This window comes from Vanacampus margaritifer, chromosome 7 (genome assembly GCF_051991255.1).
Source record: "Vanacampus margaritifer isolate UIUO_Vmar chromosome 7, RoL_Vmar_1.0, whole genome shotgun sequence".
Classification (NCBI taxonomy): Eukaryota; Metazoa; Chordata; class Actinopteri; order Syngnathiformes; family Syngnathidae; genus Vanacampus; species Vanacampus margaritifer.
In genome coordinates this window covers 5375865-5402912 of record NC_135438.1, presented here as the reverse complement: position 1 = coordinate 5402912, position 27048 = coordinate 5375865, and the positions used below count along the sequence as shown (strand labels likewise).

At 38.2% G+C, this 27048-nt stretch overlaps 2 protein-coding genes across 3 annotated transcripts; both read right to left on the bottom strand.

The window, feature by feature from the left end:
* Window position 1: 1 nt before the first annotated feature.
* On the bottom strand, window positions 2-13322 carry abcg2d (ATP binding cassette subfamily G member 2 (JR blood group)). Its single transcript, XM_077570153.1, has 16 exons — window positions 13193-13322; window positions 10668-10890; window positions 10096-10155; window positions 9902-10016; window positions 8465-8617; window positions 8227-8384; window positions 7377-7528; window positions 6000-6101; window positions 5614-5864; window positions 4038-4120; window positions 3553-3642; window positions 3051-3172; window positions 2736-2890; window positions 1114-1203; window positions 935-1041; window positions 2-410 (listed from the first exon to the last, which is right to left on the bottom strand). The coding sequence occupies exons 2-16, from the start codon at window positions 10880-10882 to the stop codon at window positions 263-265; spliced, it is 2001 nt and encodes a 666-aa protein (XP_077426279.1). The 5' UTR covers window positions 10883-10890; window positions 13193-13322; the 3' UTR covers window positions 2-262.
* On the bottom strand, window positions 13224-27018 carry ppm1kb (protein phosphatase, Mg2+/Mn2+ dependent 1Kb). 2 transcript variants are annotated; one of them, XM_077570155.1, is made up of 7 exons: window positions 26877-27018; window positions 25428-25957; window positions 24165-24265; window positions 21005-21170; window positions 19494-19638; window positions 18620-18754; window positions 13224-13317 (listed from the first exon to the last, which is right to left on the bottom strand). In XM_077570155.1, exons 2-7 carry the CDS (start codon window positions 25895-25897, stop codon window positions 13315-13317), a joined length of 1020 nt encoding a protein of 339 aa, XP_077426281.1. In that variant the 5' UTR covers window positions 25898-25957; window positions 26877-27018; the 3' UTR covers window positions 13224-13314. The 2 variants fall into 2 exon arrangements, with proteins under 2 accessions (XP_077426281.1, XP_077426280.1); XM_077570154.1 differs by lacking the exon at window positions 13224-13317 and adding an exon at window positions 14455-18440.
* Between the last annotated feature and the right edge of the window lie 30 nt (window positions 27019-27048).

Here is a 27048-nt window from a genome sequence, read left to right as displayed (position 1 = left end):
CTTTGTGCTTTCATGATAACATTTATATGCGAACACAATCGTACTAATTGATTGAAACAATATAATAAATACCAGTATAATGTTTCATCTAGAGTACAATGTTTACTGCTGAGGTAAAATGTTTTTTTTTTTTATAAAAATCACATCTACTTTTAAAAATAATGGATCGGATATAAATATTTCAAAATAAGCGCTTTAAAATGTCACGTTTTGTACAATTTCCTACTGAATACTTACGCGCTAACGTTGTTCTGCTTATTTTTTAAGTGAACTTCTTAATGTAGCGAAGTTTCAGGTAGGAAATGAAGAGGAAGCCGGCTAGCATGACGGCTAACGCTACGTGGTTCTCCCACAAGCCCCACGTGTCGTACTGGATCCCCAGATAGTCCAAGTACTGCTCACCTGTGCATCTGCAAAAAAAATACCACTTTACTCACGTAAAACTACTTTTTTAATCTTGTAAAATTACTATTTTATGCTTGTAAAATTTTACCCTAGTCAAATTCAACTTATTTCTCATTAACCTTACATTCTCACAATTGCCTTTGAGATTTTATTTACCTTACCTTTATGCTCGTAAAATTAGAGCTTTATTCTTGTAAAAATGACTTTCCCTTCCACAAAATTATTATTTATTATTATTATAAAAGAAAAAAAATGCATATTTATTATTGGAACATTTTGTAAACTTACCTCCTCATTTTTGTCATTACAGTTACTACTATAATTATTACTTATAACTCCTCACATTTGCAAACGGGCTCTACATTTTATAAACAATTTTAATTTATTATGAATTATTTATTTGACCAGTAAAATACATTTAGTTAGCTTAGTTACTTAGACATCTACTTACAACCAATCTGTTGAATTTTACAACGGTTCAACAAACTGGAGTCGCCGACGTATAACACAGCAAGTTTCTTCTACTCACGTCATTCCGACGGCGGTCGCCACGCTGCAGTTGCAGCTGCTCACGGCGGCAGACATGTTGGCATTCTGGCAGAATTTTAACCCCACAAACTCGTTGATCTTCAGGGCCTGAAGGTCCAAAAGTTCACAGTGAGAGAGGAAAGACCAAGCGGCATTTGTTCCGTCTCTAGCTTGATTTACCGCCAGGCCGTAGCGAGGAATACTGAAGTACTTGAGCCAGGCCAGCCAGTTCATGATGCTCGGAAGGTTCACCAGAAGACCCGAGAAGATCTACAAAACGTACGCGTGTCCAGCATCGAGTCAAAAATAGATTCTAAATTCTGTGGAGCCACAACACTGACAATATGATTTGATATTGAAAAGAAAAAAAAGTCATTGTGGAAAAAGCTGCATTGACATTGAAACAAGTATTGGCATTGTAAAAGGTTGTATGGAAAAATAAAATACAGACATTAAAAAAACTATTTTCTTTAAGCATATTTTGTTTGTATTATGATGTATTTTTCAATGCCAATCTTCTTTTTTTCGAGTCACAGGTTTTCAGTTTCAACTTATTGGCAGTGGTTTAAAATGGGGGGCGGGGCTTTGAACGCCTTCCAGCTTTTCAGGAGAGAGCGCGCCCTCTGTTGGCTAAAGGCAATACTCATGGATGCAAGTTCACCAGGAACTCCTAAACCGCCTGTAAGACACATGGTTATATATTATGTTACCTGTGGCGTTAAAACCACCAAGTTTGAAATTACTTTATACATCGTGTCATGCTAATTTAGCTAACGTGCTAACTGGTTTACTACAGAAACATTAGGGTGGGTTTCCATCCACCTATTTTTATTCGAATTTTCAAGAATTGCGGAAAAGAAACTGAATGGAAACGCCAGAAATTCGCAAAAATAGTTTTTACGCTTGGACGGGGAGGTTTTTGAAGCGTATCGAAAAAAGGAAAATGCGCATTTTGGCGATGGAAACAAGTTTTGCGAATAGGAGACTACAAGACCGGATATACGTTGCACGTTTTGACCTATGTCACACGCACGTTTGTAGTCACAATAAATGGCGGATGATAAAGTAAGATATGTTTGGGCGGACGAAGAAACACGATTCTTTTTTATAATGAATTAATGAAAAAACATTAATGCCATTTTACATGGCTTTATTAACATCAGCTCTCAAAGTAACGACACACTTCACTTACATGTGGGATAGAAGCCAACAAGACGAACTACTTCCGTTCAGTCCGTCAAAACCAACATTCCCACCTGGAACTTCCCATTGTCTCAACGTTCCGTCACTACAACGTCATCTCGCGGCGCATAGTCGCAAAAAAAGAGCGGATGGAAACGAGCATACATTAAGTCGCATGTCCGTTTTGCGCATTTTCACAAAATTCGCATAAAAATTAGAAACATTTGGATGGAAAACTGACGCCTCAAGGTTATATGTAGCAAAAACACAGGCGGTTTAGGCGTTCGAAGCCCCGCCCCCCACGTTAAAACACTGCCAATGAGATGAAACTGAAAAAAAGAGAAGTGAAACTGGAAAACTGTGACACACACAAAACATTATTTTTTTTAAATATGCAGATTGGCATTGAAAAATACATCATAATACCCAAAAAAATGCTTAAAGAAAATTATGTTTTTTTTTTATGTCTGTATTTTATTTTTTCCATACAACCTTGCCAATACTTGTTTCAATGTCAATGCAGCTTTTTCCACAATGGCAATTTTTCCCCCAATACCAAATCTTATTGTCAGTGGTTGTGGCTCCATAAAATTCTGCCTTCCAAAGATAATAATGTTCACCATCATGAAGACGAAGGTGATGGTCATAAAGATGTTGGCGAGCGCCACCACCGTCTGGTCTGCCGAGATGGCCATGGTCATGGCGGTGGCCGTGTACGCCACCAGCGTCACCGTCAGCGTGAACACGGAGAAGGCGGACCAGGTGCCCTTCAGCCCTGAACCGTGTTCAAACAAACAAAGAGACCGTGGCAAAATATTTGGGACATTTCTAACTACAAATGGTTTACACTTGTATGACAGTTAAAATATGTAAAATAAAAATAAATGTCGCCTACAGTGTCCCTTGCGGGACAAAAAATGTTGCAATGGTCTTACCGATCATGAAGTATACGCCGCAGCTGAAGATGACGGAGGTGACGGTGCGCAAGGCCACGTCAGACAACACCTTTGACAGGAAGTAGACGGACACTCTGTAGTAGCCGTTGATGTACTCGTGTCTGCGGCATAACCAGTCATAAGCCGTATACAGTAAAAATGGGCGTATCTATATATATATTTTTCTATAGTTTTTTGAATATTAAAATCTATGTTCACAAACTACATAATTTTGCTTGTCGAATACAAAAATTATTTGTGATATTTACGAAAATGTGTTGTTATAAATTTGTTCAATATGCAAATGAGTCTTTGATGTTTCCAAACTATTATTTTAAGTTTGCCAAGTGGCGACATACAGTATTGCACTAGCACTCTTTCACTTCATCACTTAACTGGATGGATGCATAAAAAAAAATGGAATTATTAAAAAATGAAAATTATGGGGGTGTCAAATTATTCACATACATTCCAAAGACACAATTCTTAAACGACAACATACGTGAAAAGTTTCCGCTCAGCGATGAAGAGCTCGGCCGCCGACACGGTGCTGAAACATTGGTTGGTAGTGATGAAGAAGAGCGCCCCCATCCTGGAAAAAGAAGAAGACAGGTGAGGCCCGGTGATCACTTTGGGACCCCCCTACTGGTGTCCTCAAGGGACACCGCTAAATCCTCATCCAGCAGCGCGAATGCAATGACCTTTTGGCGGGTCCGGAGACCGGTTAAACTTTCAAACGTGCTTTGCTGACCTTGTGAGTACCAGCTTGTGCCAACATTAAGAGGATTAACGAGCTCCCATAGGAATGAATGCAATTCTTAATAAGGCATTATGCACGTACAGTAGAGGGATGTATAGGTTTTTTTTTTTTTAAAGGGAATTTTTGCCACTAGAAGGCTGTTCTTTAATCTAGAAACAAAATTTATGCAGTTCTCAAAAAATGGATGTCTGCTTTTGCGTTGGAGATCTTCATGCGTTCCTACTCACCTGTTCTGAATGCCGCTCTGATCGTCTTTGACTCGGAAGAAAATGGCTCCCACAATGAGAGCCAGAAAAATGTGCACCACCACCTGCACAAGGGGTGTAACAAATCAAACACACACAAACACACGTTTGTCTTACTATCTCAGTGGGGACCTCGCATTGACATTTCCTAGCCTCGAGGGTCAGCGACCTTTTTTGTCAAAAGAGGTCAAGTAAATAACTACAAATCAGTTTGGAGCTGCAAAACTTTTGAACATTGTGATAAACAAAACAGTGTGTTAGAAAAATATCAGGGCAGCATTCAACACGTAGAGATTAATTTTCTCCTATCTTATTTTTTTCATACTTAAATTTTCATACATTTTTAGCCTTTTCTGTCTTTCTGTGAAATTTCTGACATTTTTGCTATTTTATGGTTAATATTATGGTGATTTTCTGCCTCTCTTTTTCCTTTTTATGTATTTTTAAAACATGTTTTCCTGCCTTTTTTTTGCTATCAATTTGATGAATTTGTTGGAAATTTTATAGTAATGTTCAGGATTTCTTCTTTTGTTTTTGGACATTTTATGGTTACTTTATGAACATTTTCTTTTCTGCCTCTTTTTATTTGATTCTCTGACATTTTTGGCAATTTTATGATCATATTAAGGTCATTTTCTGCCTCTCTTTTTCCTCTTTATGTTTTTTAAAACATTTTTTCCTGCCTTTTTTTGCTGTTAATTTTATGACATTTTTTGCAATTTGGTGGAGATTTTATGGTAATGTTCAGGATTTATTTTTGGGACATTTTATGGTTACTTTTTAAACGTTTTTCTACCTCACCAAAATGTCCCCACAAGGACAAGTCGGTCCCCACAATGATAGTGAAACCAGGAATATGGGCCCCATAATGTAGCAAAAGCAAAAGCATACACATATACATGTGAGTCTGAGCAAACAGACCCCGCCCATTCTCCCGGAGTACAACACCCCCCCCCCCCCCCCCCAAAAAAAAAAAACCCTCGGTGGTGGAGAGTGGATGTGTGCTGGGGGATTTGACAGCAAAGAGTGAGAAAAGCGAAAAAGGACACAAGTTTTAATCCCAACAATTGACACATTATGACAGAACTAAGCGGTTCCCAGGGTGAAGGGATCAGCTAATAAGCTCCGAGGCGCTGGCGTGATGAATCGTGACAACGTCATGTGATGCGTCGCCCGTAGCGCCGGCCAGGGCTAGCGGGGGGTTTGGGTTCAAGGGGGACTTAGGCCAGATATGATATCAAACCCAAAGGAGGCAAGAGTCGGGTCGCAGCAGTCACCAAAGCCGATTACGGCGCCCACGCCGTCCAGATCCCCACTGGTGGGATTATGGAGTCTTATCTGGGCCCAATTGGCTGTTAATAATTCTTAAAGTGAGGAGACTTCTCAAGGCTTTGAAAAGTCAGGTTGATCCCACCAAAGAGCGTTCGTCGGTGACTAAATCATCTTTGATGTTTATGAAAAGGAAGACTCCAAATTTTCCGAAAAAAACTGTGTAATGGGATTTTTTAAAATTTTTATTTTTGTCAAACGAAAATTGTCTTCAAAAAAAGGTGTGTACCTGTGCCACAGACGTTTGTGGGTTCAGCATGAGGTTCTGGAAGGTTCTGCGCAGCACCCAATGCAGCTGGTGACCAAAGGAGCTGTTGTATCTGACGGTACGAGAGGCGGGCGGCGTCGAGTGCCGCTTGTCCTGTGCGATGCGCTCCAGCTGCGCCAGCGTGTCGCTGCAGTAGCTGCTGTTCTTGTACTCCTCAACGAGGCGCTCCTCCATTCTCTGCCTGGACCTGCTCACCTCCTCCAAGTCCAAATCTAAGCCAAGAATTGGATGTGAAGATTTTCAAAATGGATGGACCACAGGGAAAGCAATGACGTGACTTACGGAAGTATGCTAATATGCTAATAAAATATATGGTCTTATATGAAATTGTAAACACACGGCATCACCTCCAGAAAGGTTGCCTTTGGAGATGCTGATGACGGCGAAGTCGCCGTTGATCACATCCAGGAAAAAGTCGGCCGGGTTGTTATGGGGCTCGCATGAATATCCTGAAAGACAAAAGTCAAATTCGGAGTCTCATCTGCATAGTTGTGGGAGGATATACCTAATAGCTGCGTATTAGCTGGCCTGATTGAACAACAAGGGCCGCAGGATTGACCCCTGCGGAACACCACAGGCACAAAATGTCTGATGTTTACGAATACTAGCTTCCCTGATGGCTTAATTGTCTTGCATCACTGATCTGTATGCGTGACTGGATAGCCGATAGCCCATACACGCCGGTGCAAGCCGTTGAAGTCACAGGACGGCCATCTTGCTCCTCCCATCTCGCGAGCAGACTACTGTACTAAACGGTATATGTACAGATTAGACATATACACCTCGTAGGCAGTTAGTATAGGGCTGGGGGGCAGGGTGTGCCGTTTGTGGCAGGGTGGTCACTATTGGTATATACTATTGGTGACTAACAAGTAAAAAATTTGATTAAAAAAATAACAAGTGGACGGTATGTGCTGCTTTGAAGACCCCCTTTTTCTTTTGTCACTCAGTTCCCAATATTAGATTTGGCAGAGGCATTTTTTCTTAAATTACAGTTTTAATTCTTTAATAAAAAAAAGATACAAGTTTCCTCCTGTAAACATCATTAAGCATTTAATTTAAACATTTATTTAAGGCAAGTTGTAAAATGTCTGAAGTCCTCTTGTTTATGCTTGACAAACGTAAAACATCATAAATCATGCGGTTTCTACTAAGTACTGTTTCAAATCTTCTCCACTTTCAATACTGTAAATGTATAGGATCGTATGCTGAGAAACGTTTCTTGGGAGGAGCAACATGGCGGCCTTGCAGCTTCAAAATTATTGGCCTATCGACTATCCAGTCATATATTCAGATCAGTGTCTTGCATGTACATTAAGGTGAGTGATGATGAAGTTAAGTTATCTTCTGTCACAGTTTGGCTTTAACCCGTTGTGCTAGCTAGCTAGCTCCCTAGCAGGTAAACAAGCACCTGGGGAGCTAGCTAGGGAGCTCGCTAGCTAGCATCTGGGGCTAAAGCCAAACTGTGGCACTGGTAGGGTTTTTACTTTGTGGACCTGGATTTGCCACCTCTTGTTTACAAGTTAGTTTAATTGAAGACTAAACTAAACTTAATGTCTTCTGTTTGCTGTACTGCGGACAACCACCAACTAGACCCAATTGGAGCATCACCTACAGGCCTGGAGTGGAACCGTTTTTTCCGGGCATGTTTAGGATTATTGGGCCTTGGCAGAAATCGCAGTTATTGGTTAAAAAAAAAAAAAACTACATGACCAAGTGATTACCGATGTTTGCAAAGTAGTCCAATGCGTTTGGCGCCGGTCCGTGGTACACCGTCTTGCCTCCGACCAGCAAAGTGAGCGAGTCAAAGAGTCTGTAGATGGAGTAGCGAGGCTGGTGGATGGACATGATGATGGTTCGCCCTTGATTGGCCATCCTGTAGCCACAAAAGTCAGAACAGATGGAAACATTTTTTTAAATGATGGATAGATAGATAGATAGGATAGCTAAAATAGATTGGATAGATTAGCTAGCTAAAATAGATAGATTAGTTTGCTAAAATAGAGATAGATAGGATAGATAAAATAGATTGGATAGATAGATTAGCTAGCTAAAATAGATAGATTAGCTTGCTAAAATAGATAGATAGATTAGCTAGCTAAAATAAATAAATTAGCTTGCTAAAATAGATAGATAGATATATAGATAGATAGATGGATAGATTAGCTTGCTAAAATAGATAGATAGATAGGATAGCTAAAATAGATTGGATAGATTAGCTAGCTAGAATAGATAGATTAGCTTGCTAGAGTAGATAGATAGATAGGATATCTAAAATAGATTGGATGGATTAGCTAGCTAAAATAGATGGATTCGCTTGCTAAAATAGATAGATAGATAGATAGATAGATAGATAGATAGATAGATAGATAGATAGATAGATAGATAGATAGATAGATTAGCTAGCTAAAATAGATAGATTAGCGTGCTAAAATAGATAGATAGATAGATAGATAGATTAGCTAGCTAAAATAAATAGATAGATATTTGGGTGCAATTGCAATTGTCGGCCACTAGGTGACGGCACAGTGTTACATACACCACTGCTCTAGGTTCATTTTCTAATATACGTACCTTCGTAGCAACAACAAGACGGAGTTAGCTGTGCTGGCGTCCAGGCCCGTGGTGGGCTCATCCAAGAACAGCACGGAAGGCTCGATAATCAGCTCCATCCCGATGTTGGTCCGCTTCCTCTCACCTCCCGAGATGCCGCGGGTCATCTGCGTGCCCACCTGGGAAGACCCGCCGCAGGAAGGTTTCAACAACAATCCCCTTCCTTGAAACTGACTTTTTGTATAAGGTCATAGTTCACCATGCAGTCAGCCACTTTGGTGAGGCCAAGTTCTGCGATGAGGTGAGTGACGCGGGCTTCTTTTTCACGCTCGCGCACGCGCTCGGGGAGACGCAACGCTGCTGAGAAACGGAGATTCTCCCTCACTGTTAGCGTACCCATGACCACGTCCTCCTGGTACAAAGGAAAAACGTATGTGTAAGAGCCAAAAGGTGAATTTGATGACTTAATGTCATTTGTGGAAAGTTTTAGTGTGTATATTTGTTTGTCCATTATTGTTAGCACGGTATTCAGGCTAGCATGCTAGCTAATACCATTGATAGGCTCAGTGCTAGCGTGTTATTTAGGCTAGCATGCTAGCTAATACCATTGATGGGCTCAGTGCTTACATTTCAGAGCGTGTCTTGGCTGCGTAGCGTCCAGTTTATGTTTTTTTTTGTCCAGTCCGATTTATGTTTAGATTTGTTGCCATACAAATATTGCATTATTTGCCCATTGTCTTCACAATCCCGATTGCTGGCGTCAAACACATTAACACCGTTGAAATGACTGTTTCTTTTTTATTAACTCATTCACTGCTATTAATGACTATAGACGTCAAAAATTCATTTGAACTATTTTTATTAGTAAATAATTTTTTCCCACTTTTGTTAACAAGAGTTTGAAAACCTAGATTTTTTTATTTTATTATATTAGATATAAAAATTGGGATTAATTGTGAGTTAACTAATGAAGTCATGCGATTAATTACGATTTACGAAAGTTTTTAAATAATATTTTCTTTAAGAAAAAAATATAATTTTTTTTTCGTAAATTAAGGGCATCAGGCGATTAAAATTTGTAATTAATCGCATGACTTCAATAGTTAACGCACGATTAATCACAAATTTTATATCTGTTCTAAATGTACAATAAAAAGTGAGTACAATATATTTTATTGACATTATATTATTGATATCTATTATACATATACCAATATATATATATATATATATATATATATATATATATATATATATATATATATATATATATATATATAATAATAACTGTATAAGTAAAAGTAAATGTTTTAATTTAACTACTTTAATAGAGGGTTTTTCTATGTAACATGGCTTCATGACTGTGGACATGCTAGCATGGCTAGCGATAGCTTCCTTCTTCTTTGACACACAATTATTCGCAGATTTTCACTTTGTGCTCACTTCGCTGAGGACAAAATAACGTTGAAGACTTGTTGACAAAAACAATGTACACTAGCTTGTTGAAGGCTAAATGATTGATTTAGAGTTTATGCTTCTGAATGGTAAATGTTATTATAGCCTAGTTTGAAATATTCTGAGACTTTCCCGTCTTTAGAAAACATAATCAAACAATTGATCTTTAACTATCTAACATTTTAATTAGTTGATGTGATCAATGTGAGTTTTGTAAATAATACATTAGCATAAAAGGTACCTGGACCACGTAGCCGGACAGACACTTAAAGTCGGGCGATTGCGGCGCTCCGTCGATTAAAACTTCCCCCGAGAGGCCGGCGGGATCCTTCCTCGCCGCGAGAATATCCAAAAAACTTGGCAGAGTGACATCAAAAATATCAAACATTCATGCAGACATCCATTTGATTTTTTTCTGAACTCCGGTATACTCACGATGACTTGCCGCTTCCGGTCGGCCCGAGAATTGCGTTCAGGCCAGGCCTCATGATGCCACTGCGGTACAAAAAAAACAAATATAGAAGTCGTTTTCACATCCCTTCTCAGAAATAACCGATAATACAAAAAAACAGAATCATTGACAAATTGAGAAGTTGTTGGTCCAAAAAAATAGGATTAATCAGATCTTCTGAGCGGGCCGAATTGTTTGATACAGTTCTTGTGTTGAATCTCATTCAATTGTGTAAGCGGCCAAAGAGTTCAGCGAGAGCGAACCATACACACGCACACACATTACGTGCAGTCGAATAAAATGGAATTAAAAGATTGACCGTAAGCTTAGCCATGGATCACGTGACGCCGTTTTAATGCGTTCCCTTGGCAGACGCCGACCGCACTGAGAGATTAAAAGCAAGAAACCATGCCCAATATCATATGATTAATGAGAGGAATAATTCGGTCTCACATGGTAAACCACACACACAGACAGAGTACAAAAAATGCTACATTTGACATACCAAGCAACCAAATCACACACACACGAGAGAAAAAAAAAAGAAAGTACTAACTTGAGGTCCACAAGTATCTGGCGAGGACTTGACGTGTTTTTGCAGAAGAAGCCGTCCTTCGCGTGAACTTTGTAGCCGACCTTGTGGAAGCTGACGGTGGACCCGCACGGCTGCTTGGCCGGCGGCTCCGTAACCGTGGCGACCTTTGGACCCAGCAGGCCGTTGACGCTGATGTCGTCCAGCATCGCTATGTTGATGTGACAGCCTCGCTCCATCTTGTACACTGTCAATAGAAGTATGCATTATTATTATTATTATTATTATTATTATTGTTAGTAGGGGTGGGAATCTTTGAATGCCTCACAATTCGATTCGATTCCGATTTTTGGGCCTGTGATTCCATTCAGAATCGATTTTCGATTGGGAACGATTTTTGCTTCAAAATGATTTGATTGACGATGATTTTTGCTTCAATTCAAGGAATCGTAATGATCTACTCCAGTCTGACTCGCTAATGCTAATTAGCGCGCTACTCGCGGCACTTTTATCACTCAAAAGAACAGCTCCACACTGCAAAAAAACAACTTTTATTGGAATAACTTGATCGTGACTTTTTCCTTCTACTCTCTAATGTGGCTACAAGTTAACAGTGTATTAGACCGCGTGGAACCACACTGCCCCTAAGTGGCCAAAACGGTTACAACATGAACAGCGCTCCAAATAAACACACAAACAAAGGCAAGACAGTATAAAATAATTTAAATAAAATTGATTCTGGGACATTTAAAATCGATTCTGAATCGTACTAAATGAGAATCGCGATTCTTATGAGAATTTATTTTTTGTCACACCCCTATTTGTTAGCAGTCAAATCAAAAACATTTTGTAGCTCTCTGTGAATGGAAAAATTATCCAAAAATGTCAGCTCTGAACCAAAATGGACACAGCCGGTCTGCTGTGTCTTTTAAAGCGTGGCTTCTAGAGACTTTTTTGTGGGTCTGCACCTGATAGAGATGCCTACCAAATTTCATGTGGCTAAACTAAATCGGCTTTGGGGGCTAAATTTTCAAACATTTCCCAGCCAGTTTTTCGTGATTTTAAATGAATGATTTACGGTGAGTCAGCAAACTTGGCTGATCCGCTCTGCAAACACACAATGACGAAAATTAAAACCCTTGGTAATTTGGCGTCACATACCTGTCTAGTACATATGGTTCAAATTTGGTAGCTATTGGACAAACTCTCAAGGAAAAATTAGTCTTCAAAGGAGGTCGAAATAAATTAAAATTGTCTGCTTTGATCCAAAATGGAAGACTTCCTGTGTGTTTTTAGGCATTGGTTCTTGAGGCTTTTTTGTGGGTCCACTCTTGGTAGACCTGCCTACCAAATTTCATGTGACCAAGTGAAATTGGCTTCGGGGGCTGAATTTTCAAACATTTCCAAGCCAATGTTGGGGCTCACTTCTTTGTGCTCAAGCCCATATTTTACAATAATATATTTTTGTTGCGTAATAATTTTTGAGTGGTGGGACTCAAAAAAATAAAATAATCAAATAATAAGAACCATTTGTAACCAACTCAATTTGTCAGTGGTTGACTTCCCACTTTGCTGCCTAATGTAAAAAAAAAAAGATGGCAGTTCTGCAGTGTCAACTTGGAATGCCGAGGCTAAAAATTAAGCTATCAAAAAAAACAAAAAAAAAACACACACAACTTAATTATGTACTAGACGACGAGTACACGGTAGCAGTCAGAAAAAAATTCAAGGATGACTTTAGCAAAACTGCCCAAAAAGATGGCTTCAAACCTAATTGTCAGACTTCCTTTTTGGATATGTCCTCTCGAGACTTTTTTTTTGTTTGTTTGTTTCTCTACTCATGACCCGTTTACCAAATATCACGTTGCCAAATCAAACAAGCTTTGGGCCGAATTTTAATCCGAAAATTCACACTTCGTCGCAAAGACTAAAAAAAAAAATAGAACACAACAACAGCTTCATTAACATGTTGAATAAACAAAACAAAAAAGGTGACGCATACAAGGTTGAGATGATCGCAAACATACTTTGGGCATCTGAAAGAACACATGAACAATTTATATCACATTTCATATTTTGTCATATAAAGTCTATATAATGTATGTTACATGTGACTCGTATTTCATTGATTTTGTTGAACTCTAAAAATTTGTATGAAAAGTGTATTTGAGGAAAATCAGAACGAGCACACGTGTGTTTATTTGGGCAATTTTGAAATCATTCTAAACCTTACTTTTTATTTTACATTTATATACAGTATATTTTGTGATTATTTTTTTTCACCTTTTTTTTTTTTTTTTTAATGGAAAAATTGGCTAAAATGCATGTTTTTATATTATAGTATAATAAATATTGTTTAAAAAATTTAAGTCTTTGAGATTTAAAGATTGAATGCATCATCAAATAAAATACACAAAATGTTTTTTTTTTAATGTATAATTTAGTATAATTTCACAATGTTCTCGAAATGAAACGAGAGAAAAGAGCACAGGTGTGAATTTCCCCGTTGTGCTTCTTAAATAAATATGAAAGCATAAAAAGCAACTCACCTGCGGGCCTTGAGAGCGAGCGACGCTGCACTGGGCAGGAGGCGGCGAGAGAGGCGGACTAGCATCTCATGAGAGCTCCGAGTCAAAGGTCACCGTCACGGCATGCTGCTTTAACCCTTTGCTCACTGCTTTCAGAGCACAAACACACCAGCACTCAATAGTTTTTTTTATTCATTTATTTATTTTTATCTTATGACCAAATATTAACAATTAATGCGCACACACTCTGGCACTACAATGTTTGTGAGCTTCTTTTTTTTCTATCTTATTACCAAATATTAACATTTTTAAAACAATTTCGATGCATTAAAAATATACAGTATATAGTAAACAAACAAAAAAAAATCTCATCCCAGCAATAAAAATAAATAAATAAATCTATCCATCCATTTTCTTTAAAGCTCATCCCCATTTCCTCGTTTCCTTTTTTTTTTATGATCACATTTTTGCATGAAGTCAGTTTTTATGTAATTCTGCTAAGGGATGCTTAATACTGTATTTCAAAAGTATGAATTAAGAAAAAAATTAAAATGACCTTTGATCAGAGGTTGGGAAGGTTTGGGAAAAAATATAAATAATTGGAGTTATAGTACTTAATTATTGGACAGTGACAGTTGTATTTAAATAGAATATAAACCGTAAAATCACAATTATAATAACATTGGTGCAAAAATTATATTTTGTTCTTTTTCCCATATTTGAGCATTATTTTTCATTTAAATTTGATACAACTCTTGCATGGAATCAATTGCTAAAATTAAAACTATACATCTTGGTTCTTGTAGTATTCAGTTTTTCGCGCTTTAATGCATATTTATTCTTTTAAAATGAGAAAATATTTCTCATATTGTGTCACCGTTTTTCTGAAGAAAAAAAAAATCACTTTCCTAAAAATAATGGCTTATGTATTACTAACCCCCCCCCCCCCCCAGAAAACATGAAACACTGAACCAAACACTGATTATATTTTATTTATTAATAATTTGATTTCAGGGGCCAAATTAAATAATCTGTTCAACTACATAGCAAATTTTTTGACAGCGAGATGTTTCGGGCTAAAATTTTTTTGGGGGTCAAAATATGACTTGTATGGTCATTATTTTAAGGTGATAAACTTGGAAGACATTTTATTCAAAATACATAGTCAAAATCATCTTTTTTCTCTCTCTTTAAGTTAACATTACCACCGCTTTAAATTTGATAGCGCTCTTGTATTGGATCTCACTCATAACCCCAAAATAAAAACAAACCTTTTTTGTACATTTCCAGGAGCACATATTTAATGACGTCTATGCTGTGAAACACAATACATGTCCACTATGTACAGTACGCCCCGAGTATACATTCCACATACATATAACAATTGATGTAGTAGTTCAATATAAAAAGGCAACGAAGAGAAACGGTGTCGTTCACAGATGAGTAGGTTTGAAATGAGGTTGTGTAGTTTAAAGGTGAGGTGAATCGATACCTACAAACATGGATGGATGCATGCTGATAAATTACAACTCCACGTGCGATTTGCTTGTTATTCACACAAATAAATCAACGTTTTGCATAAATATCTCCTATTTACACAACATAAGATGCACATTTCTGTACCCTGAATACATCTCAGCGCCGCTCTGACTCCATTTTGATAAAACATTTGATTGTGATCACAGAATATAAACAAAAACAAAACAAAAAGTTAATAAAGTATCATGTGTACAAATGTCAGGTTCACTCATTGGGGCCCTAAAGAACATTCAGGCAAAAAAAACATGCTCTTCATTCACATCTTTGACCCGCTAGCTAGACTGTGCAAATGATTCCTATTATGCAAATGTACAAACCATTTTTGGTAATGATCCTGTAAGAAGTGCAGGGGTGGGCAACCTACACTCTAAAAACAGTTGGGTCAAGAGTAACCCAATTACGGATCAAAAATGGACCAATACACTTTCTGGGTCAATTTGACCCAACTTTCTGGGTTGTTTTATACAAAATGACCCTTTTTTTTTGGACCCAAGTAAAGAATCTGACCAATTTTTCTGAGTTGTTTTATGCTGAAAGACCTTTTTTATTATTATTTTTTACTCAAAATTAAATTGACCCAAGCAGAGGATCTGTCCATTTTTGACCCATAGTTGGGTTATTTTTTACCCAACTATTTTTGTCAAAATAACCTAATTATGGATTCTGAAATGAACTGATCCACTTTATGGGTCAATGAGACCCAACTTTCTGGGTTGTTTTATACAAAATGACCCAATTTTTTTTGGACCCAAGTAAAGGATCTGACTAATTTTTCTGAGTTGTTTTATACTGAAAGAGCCTTTTTTTTTTTTTTTACTCAAAATCAAATCGACCCAAGCAGAGGATCTGTCCATTTTTGACCCATAGTTAGGTTATTTTTTACCCAACTATTTTAGTCAAAATAACCCAATTATGGATTCTGAAATGGACCGATCCACTTTATGGGTCAGTTAGACCCAACTTTCTGGGTTGTTTTATACAAAATGTCCCAATTTTTTTGACCCAAGTAAAGGATCTGACCAATTTTTCTGAGTTGTTTTATGCTGAAAGACCCATTTCTTGGCTCAAAGTTGGGTCAAATTGACCTAAGTAGAGGATATAGGTCCATTTTTGACCCATAGTTGGGTTATTTTTGACCCAACTGATTTTTGTCAAAAGTAACCCAATTATGGATTAAAAAAATGGACCGATCCACTTTATGGGTCAATTTGACCCAACTTTCGGGGTTGTTTTATACAAAATTACCCAATTTTTTGACCCAAGTAAAAGATCTGACCAATATTTATGAGTTGTTTTATGCTGAAAGACCCATTTCTTGACTCAAAGTCAAATCGACCCAAGTAGAGGATTAGTCCATTTTTTACCCATACTTGGGTTATTTTTGACCCAACTGTTTTTAGAGTGTACATCATGTACAGTGGTACCGACAGGTAAATACGTTTTTCAAGTTACGAGCCATCATTTAGTCCTGTTTCTTTTTAGCGTCAATTTGTCTGATGAGTGAGCTTTTTGGAACCATGCAATGTGCTTGCTTCAAGTTGAGTTTAATGCTAGGGATTGGCCAGCTATTGGCGGGGCCAATTATCTTTAGAATGGGAACAATAATATATAAATATAAAATAATTAATTAACTTTAAAATATTTGTAACAAGTATGTATCTCTGTATGTGAAATTACAAATTATTTTTGGAGGGTTCTAGAACAGCTTAATGGCATTTTTATTCATTTCAATGTGAAAAGTTGATTTGAACTAAATTAAGACAAGTTATTTAACGTGCTTCCAATACAACATTAGGGTGTCCCTCAACTGGGAAAAAGGTTGCCCACCCCTGCTTTAGTTCCACGAGGTTCTACAGTTTGCACACCACAAATCCCAAACACGTAGCCAACAACGCACCCTCTTTTCTTAACAGTCTGTAAAATGGACGACGTTGACTCATTTCAAAATGAAAGTCATCCGAATGGATTTTTCTTCAAGTGCAAATGTAAGTGCTGTCAACAGCAACAGTAGAACCTCCAAGGTCCGACCCGATCCCGTGGTCCGGAACCCGAGTCAAACTATCGCCATCATAAAGTTGTTGTTTTTTTGAATGTTAGGAGAATTTAGACAAGTGTAAAAAAAAATGATTATGAAAACAAAATGGCGTATTCACCCTTAACTTTGATGACTAGCTGACGAGCGTGCAGCGGACTTTGGCTTAATGATTTTGTTCCTTTATTTTCTTTTTTTTTTAATTTGCTGTGACGCCAGGACAAATACAAAGTTAAACTTTTGAATCTTCATGTCATTCTTTTTGACTTTTTCTTGTAACGTTACAAATTTAGTCTCCTAAAATTACAGCTATATTTCATGTGTAAAATGAATTGTTTTTGTCGTAATATAGAACATTTTATTCACGTAAAATTAAAACTTACAACCATTTTTTTTTCACCTCATATAAAATATTGTTTTCACAATATTTGTAATAGAACCACTTTATTCTCTTAAAATGACATTTTCCTCTTCAAATGAAAAATATAATTTTTCCTTTTTCTCAAACTACTTTTTTTTTCTGGTTTTACAATTTTATTTTCTGTAAAAGTACAGCCTTTTTCTTCTAACTTACAACTTTATTTCCTGCAAAATAACCTTTTTTTTCCCCCAACATCAACAGTGTCACTGTGTTAACAAAAACATTTATCCAAAAGACAACAAAAAATAATTTTGTCAACATATTGGACTTATTAACTTGACTTAAAGATCCAAAAAGGTGGAAGTTAAAAAAAAACTTTACAATAATATAATCTATGCAACCCCAGTCATCTAAACACATCATTCTGATTAATGTTGTGTTTGTGGAATATGAGTTAAGCAGCAAAATCCACCCGTTTTTATCTATCTCAGGGTGGCGGCCATTTTGCCACTTGAAAATGACATCACATTTTCTTGGGGCTCAGGTAACAACCAATCACAGCATTTTTCAATTTGGTCATGTGGTGATTGCAAGCTGAGCCACGATTGGTTGTTCCCTGAGCAACTGTGATGTCTTTTTTAGTAAGTGACAAAATGGCCGCTCCTAAGATGGAAAAAACTGGGTGGATTTTGCTGCTTAATTTGTATCCTACATATACAATATTAATAAGAATACCGTGTTTAGACTAGTGGCACAGCATATAACAGATTTTTTTGTGTGTGTGACTTTTTATAGCAATTGTGGATTTTTTTATTGTATTGAGCAGCCAGGACAAAAACGAAAATATCGCGGCTGTCCAATGATAAATTTGACATTTTTGTCGAGTGCGACTAAGTAAAATCTTTGTTCAATTCCGACTTGACCTTAGAGGTTCCATTGCGTTCCCAATGTAAGCGAGTTGCAATGACGCTAACAATACCCACTAGCTAGTCCAACACTTCTTAGCGGTTAGCAGCAAAACGCTCAAAGGCTAAGAACGCTTGTCGAGACTTTTAGTGCACTTTTGTTGCATGGCGCTCACACAGCAGTTGTCTCAAGTCTTTTTTTTTTTCCCTCTCACAAAAAAACGCCTTCAACTATTGCACTTGCTGAGAAGGTCCGCCGACCACGCCCCTTTGCCCAGCAACCCCCGCGCACCGCCGCCGCTACGCCCAGCGCCCGCTCGACACGAAGCTTCGACTGAAGGAGAAGCTGGTGTCCGAGCTGGTGTGCTTGCCCCAGGCGCCGAAGGGCACCACGATGATGGTGCTGTTGTCCTCCGAGCCGTACTGCAGAGCCTGCCGGAGGACACGCCAAGGTCGTTTACAAGTCGTGTGAACGGACATCAGGTGTGTAGGAGTGTGCGTTGTGGGTCATCGCAATATTGAAACGAAAGTTGGGCTTTGTTAAGAACGTCATGATTCGATTTTTGGATACAACACTGATGTTTCCTGGTTGAGGCCGCGTTAGCTCGTACCTGCTCAGAGATGCGCTGGGCCGCCTCCTTTGGGTCGTGGCATTGGTTGATGACGTTGCAGATCTCCTGGCTGTTCATGATGAAGTTGATGCCGTCGGTGGTCAGCGCCAGGAAGGAATCGTGCACGGGGCTCAGCTGGTGGGGGAAGGAAGACCTCATCAAGCTAATGAAGAAGAGCTATTATGGATGGATGGATGAATTAATGCTTGGCACCACCTAGAGGTGACTTTCTGCTACTGCATAGCTATTCAATTATTTTGGTGGAGTAAGCTTTTTTTTTTTGCACTTTATTACAGAAGCGTGTTGCATTCACTTAAAAAAACTCCTGTTTTTCTGACTAATTTTTTTTTAGGGAGATTTGTTTTGCATTTTATTTTTTTTATTTTTATGTTTTTCTGAATTTTTTTTTTTAGTTTTACTGCATATTTTTTCTGTCATAAAAAAAATATTTAGAGGTAACAGGGTGAAAAAATGATTCACAAAAAAAGAGGAAAAATTACTCAGAAAAAAAATACTCAGAAAAACAAAGGGGGAATTTTTTTTTTTTAACTGAAAAAATATTTCTATTTTTTCTGTTTTTTGGAGTATTTTTTAATGACAAAAAAAAATTCTGTTAAACTGATTTTTTCTCCCAGAAAAACAGGAAATTAAAAATAAAATAAAAACAAAAACAAAGTTCCAGGAAAAAAGGGAATGCAATATGCTTCCATACTTTATAAATGCAGTCAGAAAATAAATTAAAAGCACGCACAGATAACCCAACCATTATTGACCCAAAGTGACAGATGATGGTTCTTCTCCATGGCCAGGAATTATAATCTGGCCACGACTAACCGAGAGGTGTTTCACCTCGTACTAACATCCATCAACATACCACGATTCTCTTTGTCTCTGGCTCGGCAATGACTCCCGTGCCCTTCAAGTCAAAGTCTCCGATGCTTCGCGTCATGGCCAGCCTGCCGTTGACGTTGGACTGCCCCAAACTGTTCCAGGTGATGAAGCCTCCGCTCCTCTTGATCCTAAGCGGAAAGGCATGAAGGCACATTAATAACCAAGGATGTTCCGATGTTCTGCGAATGGCAGCCCACAAGTAGACCCTTTTAATAAAAAATAGGGGGAGGATATTTTTTGATGCATTTGTATTGGTGGATTTTTTTTCTCCAATAATTATTTTTCTTTTGTTTTTGGGAGGGAGGAGCAAACCAACGTTTTTTGTCAAACATGCAGGTTGATTAGCATTTTATGTTTTTTGGAGTCTACAATTTTACCAATACATTTCAATGGCTGTCAATTATAGGCATATTTTTGCTTTTCCCGGGCCGGCACAGTCCGTATCCCCAGCGAATATTGGCGCTTCACTGTATACTTTTAAGTTGCAATATCATCAATTAACACTAGATGGCGGACATGGCTTATAGTTGCATTTGCACTGGATCTTATATCACCTCATATAGCGTGAAAAGCCCTAGTAAATATTTTTGCAGATTAGTTGTTTAGCAGTTTTGTGCCATCCTTGAATGGCAATTTTTATGCACGAGAGCCCTTTTCACCGGGGTGTAAAAAAAAAAGTGTCAGGCGATTAATATTTTTAATTGCATGACTTCAATAGTTAACTCATAATTAATCGCAGTTTTTTTTTTCTAAATGTATAATAAAATATTGTTTATACTCTTGTTAACATAAGTGGAAGAAATGTTAAACTAATAGAAATTGCTGCATCTTTTAGTCATTGATACAGTAATTTCATAATAAAAATTAAAAAGATGTACTATTCTGTAAAAAATGAGTGTGATATTGATTTTTCTGCCACTATGACATAATTGCATTTGTAAAACGGTGACATCTCAGTGCATTTTTCTATCTAATCTTTAACATGAAGTAACTTGTGAAATTCTGCACATTTTTAAAATTGTAAAAATACAACTTGACCCCAGTCTCCAAAAATGTATGCATTATTTTGAAATGTATTACTGCTAAATTTTGACGTGGACGTGTCTGCTGCGTTGCGAATGGAATTCCGCCCAGTACAGGCTTTCCAAGTAAGGGGCAGTTCATTAATCGCACGCTAAAAAAAACTACCCTAAACTCTACATTAACTAAAAACTAACTAAATAATTAGTACAATGTAGTTATTTTTTAGATTGTTCAAACTCTTTGTTATTGAAGGCATCCAGCCTTCAGTGAGAAATTTGTTTAAAAAAGTGAAATGTATTAAGAGCATGTATTGTATGTACTGCACATATGCACATATTTGATCCATATTTAAAACAGCATTTTTGTCATACATCTTGGTCAGGAAGTACATAATCCTATTATAAAAAAATTGCAGCCTCATCCAGCATTAAAGTTGCCCATCCAAAAAGCTGACGCCATTTGCACACTCGCCTCTCCTTCTCGTCCTTCCTCTCAGGCGTGTGGTCCACGGTGAGCTTGAGCGCCTTGCCCTTGCGGCACAGCATGGCGCGGCTGTCGCCCACGCTGGCCACCACCAGCTCGATGCCGTCCCTCAGCAGCGCCACGGTGGCAGTGGTGCCCGCGTTCACCCCGGGCGCTACAGAGACATTACGGAGGAGGGGCCAGCGTGAGAGGCGGAAGTGGACGCTTTCGCAGGCGTGCACAAAAAAAAAAAAACACAGGATGGATGATGGATATGTCGAGCACGCGCACACACACACAATACAGATATGAAGATGGGGGTGGGTGAGGGGGTCATGTAGTAGATAATACAATTGTCAATGAAGGAAGGGAGGGGGGGGTACTGTTGCACATGCACTTTGAACAGCTGAGTGTGTTCAGTTTAAATGTACATCTCAAACAGCACTTAGCATTTGATAATCAAACAATCACATACAAAGTCAACTAATACAAATGCATTCGGATGTTGATGTTGTTTTTCTTTTTTTACAGTATACACCAGCAGCAAAAAAAAAATGAATTGAATTTCTTTCAAACTGTTGTTAGTCATTTACACATTTCGTTGCTGTTCAACTAGCTGGAAGTTCGTTTTTTTTTTAAAAGGGACATAAAAGTCTACACACCCCTGATCAAATGCCAGATTTTTGAGATACAGACAAATCATTTCAGATTTTTTTTTAAACTAATAAAGTGACCTTTAACCTTTACAGCGTCATTGATATATTTTTTTAAAGCTCGATCTGAAATAATGTGGTTGCACAAGTGTGCACACCCTCTATGCTGTATTCAAGAAATGTAGGACACAAAACATAATTTTCAAGATTAAACAAATGTATCTTTTTATTTATTATTACTTATGATTACTTATTTAGTTATTCAACTTCACGTAACGCAATGCGATTTTCAAGTTATTTGGTTAAATTTATGAAAGGCTTTGAAGATATTACTTTATTTACGGTATACTTAAAAAATTAAAATAAAAAAGTCAAAATACTGTCAAATGACTTTTCCGAAAATGTCTGACATTGCATGAGTTCCGTGGTCTGACGGGCTCGCCATTGGACAGCAACGATACGTTTGAATGCATGACCGCTGAACTTGAGCTCTGCAAGAGCAGCGTTCCCAGGCCAATTGTGCACATTAGACATGCTGCGTCGTGTGGAGTTTTTCTGAGCACAGGGTGACAACAACAGACGTTCTCAAACTGACGAAGCGCTCTCACAAGAAGCTCTCGCAGGCACTCGTTAAGAGGAGGAAGAGAGAGCTAGAGAGAGAATCGAGATGGAGAGAGAGAGAGAGAGAGAGAGAGCGGGAGAGGGGAGTGAGAGAAAGATAGGGAACCTTCCAGAAGTCCAGGATTTAGGACCCGCTGGACTCTCTCTCCTTCAATATCTAGCCCCTCGTCATCCACATTGGTGCCAAGGGCCTCCAGCTCTGAGCTGGGTCCGCAGCTGCCGTAGATAACATGCACACACACACACAGGCATATTGGGACATTTCACACAGCGCGGCCCCCCCGTGGGTGCCACGTCAACTAGTGTTGTTAACATTAGCCTAAATAAACACAGTTGGGTTACGTTGAAATACTGAATTCGTTTCACGGGAATACTCATCATTAGCATGCACTGGATGATGTCGATTGATGATTATCAAACTTTTTTTTTCTTTTTTTTTTTTACACCAAAGAGCACCTCAAAAAAATACGTGGCTCGCTAAGTACCATTCTTAACAACCCTGGTTTTAGAGAGCCACTCTATTTCATGTCTCCCTCCACCAACACAGCTGATTTGATGAGCAGGATCGTTATCAGGCTTCTACAGAGCTTGCTGATGAGCGGATAATGAGTCAGCTGCGTTGGAGAAGGGAGACATGGAAAACGGGCAGGACAGCGGCTCTCGAAGACCCTGATCTGTAAAGTACGTAAGCATAGTACGTATAGAAGTTCATTAAAACCGAGGCAGAGGTTTTATTCCTGAAACGTATATTTGATAATATTGTAAACCACTGTAACATTATGCAGCTTGAACATTAAAGTGACACGTAAATACAGGAGAATGAAGAACTTCCATAATAATGATTCTATTAAAAATCTATGGCAACTAAACAAAAAAAAGTATTGTACACATTAGCTTTACCTTTCTTTTAGTTTTTATATTTTTGTTATGTTTATATGTTCAACAAATCAATCAAAATGTGCACCTAAATGTTAAATACAACTGGAGTGCACTAAAAATCCTTATTGACTTTAGATCCCTAATAACCAAAGAGTAAATGACTCACATTTCTTTCAGAGATGAAATTCTTACCACCCCAAAAAAGGGTTTTGATGAGATTAAAATTACAGTCTACCCTACTAAGGACAGAGATTATGACGGTTCACATCTAAATCCATTGTTTTAGAGGAACCTTAAAGGTTGGAAAATAAATCCTTTGGGATGCTGTTCAAGCTCCAATTAAAAAAAAAAAGGGGGAAAAAACTTTCTCCATTGAAAATGCATGGGGTTCTCGGTTTATGACAGTTTTAACTTTGGCTGTTCTGAACGGTACACGATGAACTAATAATAATACAAATATGAATAATAATAAAGATATTAACAACAATGATATAGATATGATCAATTCCCGGATGCAGGTTAAGCTTCGACTTGGAGCAAATTTACCCGCAGGTAATGATGGAAAAAGAACGCATCCGTTTCACGATTCAACAGTGGCCATTAAGTGGACTTGCATTTGTTTAGGTAGCATTTTTATATTCCAAGCTGTCATAAAAAGTGGGGGAAAAAACAAGTAAACCACTGGGGTAGTTTAAGGAAGCGGTGTGGGAATTGATTTTGTAGTTTTTTGGGGTTTTTTTTAGTGCCCGCTATTTTGGATCGTAGAAATTCAGGTGTAAAATCTCTTATGTCATAAACCGAGCGCCCGCTGCATTCACTGTGATTTGTCATGAAGTGTGTCACTTATCTCGTCATTATCGTTTGGTTTAGCGTATTTTGTTCATCAATCATCAGTTAACCTTCACTTTAAATGATAGACCTCCATGTTGCGAAACCCAACCAAAAAAAAAAAGGGTATCATTGCGTATGAATAATAACTCAATTGAAAAGACAGATAATATTTTTCTTCAACCTACCATCTGTAGAGCTCCGCAAATGCTCGGCTAAAGCTTTGTCTACTTCCAGGAAGGCTTGCGTTAAAACCAGCTCCAGATTGTCCTCGTCGGCCACACGATCCCTGCAACAACAAACAAACAAAATGTTAAGCGCACAGTGATCAACGATGACTTCTTTGTGAACATTGCGCTCAAAATAAATTCCTCAAATATTAGCCATGGCTGTGTGCGTCGTATGCCGGATTAGTAAATAAGTGCTGGCAAAATAGCCTCTTTCATGAAGACATCCCGCCAAAGCAGGGTGAGAGAATTGAGTTGAGTCAAACTTCAGTAGGAAGAGTCCTTGGAAATTCCCTCATTCACTCCATTCCAAGTCTGCATCTTTCACACTTTTTGGTTTTAACTCATTCACTGCCATTGACGGCTATAGACGTCAAAAATTCATTTGAACTATTTCTATTAGTTTAACTTTTTTTCCTCCACTTTTGTTAACAAGAGTATGAAAACTTAGAAATTGTTTTTTGGTCATTAAGAACAGATATAAAATTTGTGATTAATCGTGAGTTAACTATTAAAGTCATGCAATTAATTACAATAAAAAAAATTAATCGCATGCCGCCCTTAATTTTCAACAATCTTGTCTGTTTTTTCTTAAAAAAAAAAAGATTATTAAAAAAATGTCTAGGTTTTCATACTTTTGTTAACAAAAGTGAAAAAAAAATGTTAAACTAATAGAAATTGTTAAAATTTATTTTTGACGTCAATAGCAGTGAATGAGTTAACAGGATGTGTGAAAGGGGGGACACCATCTGTAAAAAACTTTAATTGGACACTAGTGAAACCACATTTCTGGAAATATTTTGTTTTCAATTGAATTCTATGAATTTTAGGTCACATTAATGATGGGGGAAAAAAGTATTGAAATGATTTTTCTTATCTTGGTCTCACCAAATATTTGAACAGGGGTGTGTAGACTTTTTATAACCACTGTAAATAATAATTTTCACACCAATTCTATGGAATTGATGACCTGATGATCTCTCACGGCACCCTAATGTGCCACAGCATACCGATTGCTTCAGACACCTTTAACAAACAATAGTGAATAGTGAAAAGCTGACGTTTACAAATGTTGGAGAATTCTGGAGCAGTCGCCAAACATTTTGACGCCGACCCAAGAAGAAACGAATGACATGATGTCCGCTGGCAAAAGGAGAGCTCACATCGGACCTCTAACAGATGATTGGCTCTCTGCATGTGAATCCAATCAAACCCCATCCTTACTTGATAAAAGCCTCCAAGTATTTGTGACAGAAATCCGCCGCTTCCGGCCCGCCGTGACCGTCAAACACGGCAAAGTAGATGATGCTGTTGGTCATCTGGGAGAGCTGGAAGCGGTCCTCGTTCTCCTTGCGCTGCCCGATGAGCGAGGCGCAGCCCACTTTGGTCAGGCTGACCTTGGGAATGGGCTTGCCGTAGCGGATGCTGGACGGCAGTAGGATGGGCTCGTCGATGCGATTGTCCCAGATGCCGAACGAGTCCCAGGTGGTGGGATGCCCGCTGCTGTCGGCGTCGAAGCGCGTGCCGCTGCGGCGCTTTTCCGATGGGGTGTGGATCTGCCTCTTGGAGATGGTGGAGTGAAGGCCGATGTCCTGCTTCAACGGGAGGGGCGCCAGGCCCATTTGGGGAAGGCCGATGCGTCCAACATGGGGCCCACTGAACCTTGCAAGGCGGACGAGAAAGGCGATTGACATCACCCTTACAGCAGGAATACCAGAGAAGCACTGGATATCGTGGGATGTGATCACTAAACACTGGAAAAACAGACATATTAATTATTTGACTTGATATTTGCTCGCACAGTAGATCTCAAAGATTTTGAAAATAAACAGATTTTTTTTTACTCAATATTGATTACTATTTAATATGCTTTTTTTTTTTATACCAATATCCTCTTCCCATGTTTTTTTTAAACAAATACGCAATATTAATCTATATGACAGTAAACAACATCAGATGTTACACATAATACGTCACGAAATGGCGGCAAAGCGCTACCGTGGTCTAACTAAAGCTCCTCTAATCACCTTCAAAAACGGTTCCTTGGCACCAAGTACAATTATGCAACATTACAATAAGAATGCAAAACACTACTTTTGTCAAAAGGAAACGTTTTAATTCACTTGACATATCTCCATGGTAATGAGATGCTACAAGATGGTGTCAAAGAAATGTTTTATTATTTTGGCCTGAGCACAAATTACCTACAGAATAGCAGCAAATAAATACAATGTATAGTATATGTTTTTAGCAACACATTGTCCACGGTGTATTTATTTATTTGTTGATATAAATTCAGCTTTAAAAGTCACATCTCACAATACGACAACGCACGCGTATTTTAGATGTTTAAATGCGTTGTCGTGGTATATTCAAAATGTGCATCGTAAATAGATGACGTGTGACCAAGTTATTCGACGAACATTAGCTAGCTATTTGATATATTGAGAGTACCGTATCCCATTTCGAATCACGTACGTTCTCCACCTTTGTTATGTAATACTTGCAGTGAAGAATATATTTAAAACCAAAAAAAAGCCACAAATGTGTCAGTTCCGTGCATTTCGGTCTTACTGCGTGACTAGCATGTATCTTATCGTTAGCACTAGTTAGCCGACTAGCTAGCTTCGACGGTTTGTTTTCAAAATAAACAGCACCGCTGAATAACCATACCTTAGATGTATTTTTGATACAACAGTCTTGTTTTATTCCCCTTAAGACGCGTATTTTGTGGCCCCGTTGAATGGTTTACGCGTGCTGGCGAACGACACTCCTCTCTCTTGTCTTGCTAGGTTGTGTAACACAATGTTGTTAAACAAGGTAATAGAATAAAGCCAGCCAATCA

Bases quoted from the DNA above. Each gene is read 5' to 3' on its own strand.
- abcg2d (XM_077570153.1), bottom strand. From the start codon at position 10,882: ATGGAGCGAGGCTGTCACATCAACATAGCGATGCTGGACGACATCAGC. The intron at 2,891-3,050 runs GTAAGACCATTG...AACACGGTTCAG, and splicing joins CGGCGTATACTTCATGATCG to GGCTGAAGGGCACCTGGTCC. The intron at 1,042-1,113 runs GTAAATCAAGCT...TTGGACCTTCAG, and splicing joins TTCCTCGCTACGGCCTGGCG to GCCCTGAAGATCAACGAGTT.
- ppm1kb (XM_077570154.1), bottom strand. From the start codon at position 25,897: ATGTCAATCGCCTTTCTCGTCCGCCTTGCAAGGTTCAGTGGGCCCCAT. The intron at 21,171-24,164 runs GTAGGTTGAAGA...ATGTCTCTGTAG, and splicing joins TTTGCGGAGCTCTACAGATG to CGCCCGGGGTGAACGCGGGC. The intron at 18,441-18,619 runs GTACGAGCTAAC...GTCCTCCGGCAG, and splicing joins CCCAGCGCATCTCTGAGCAG to GCTCTGCAGTACGGCTCGGA.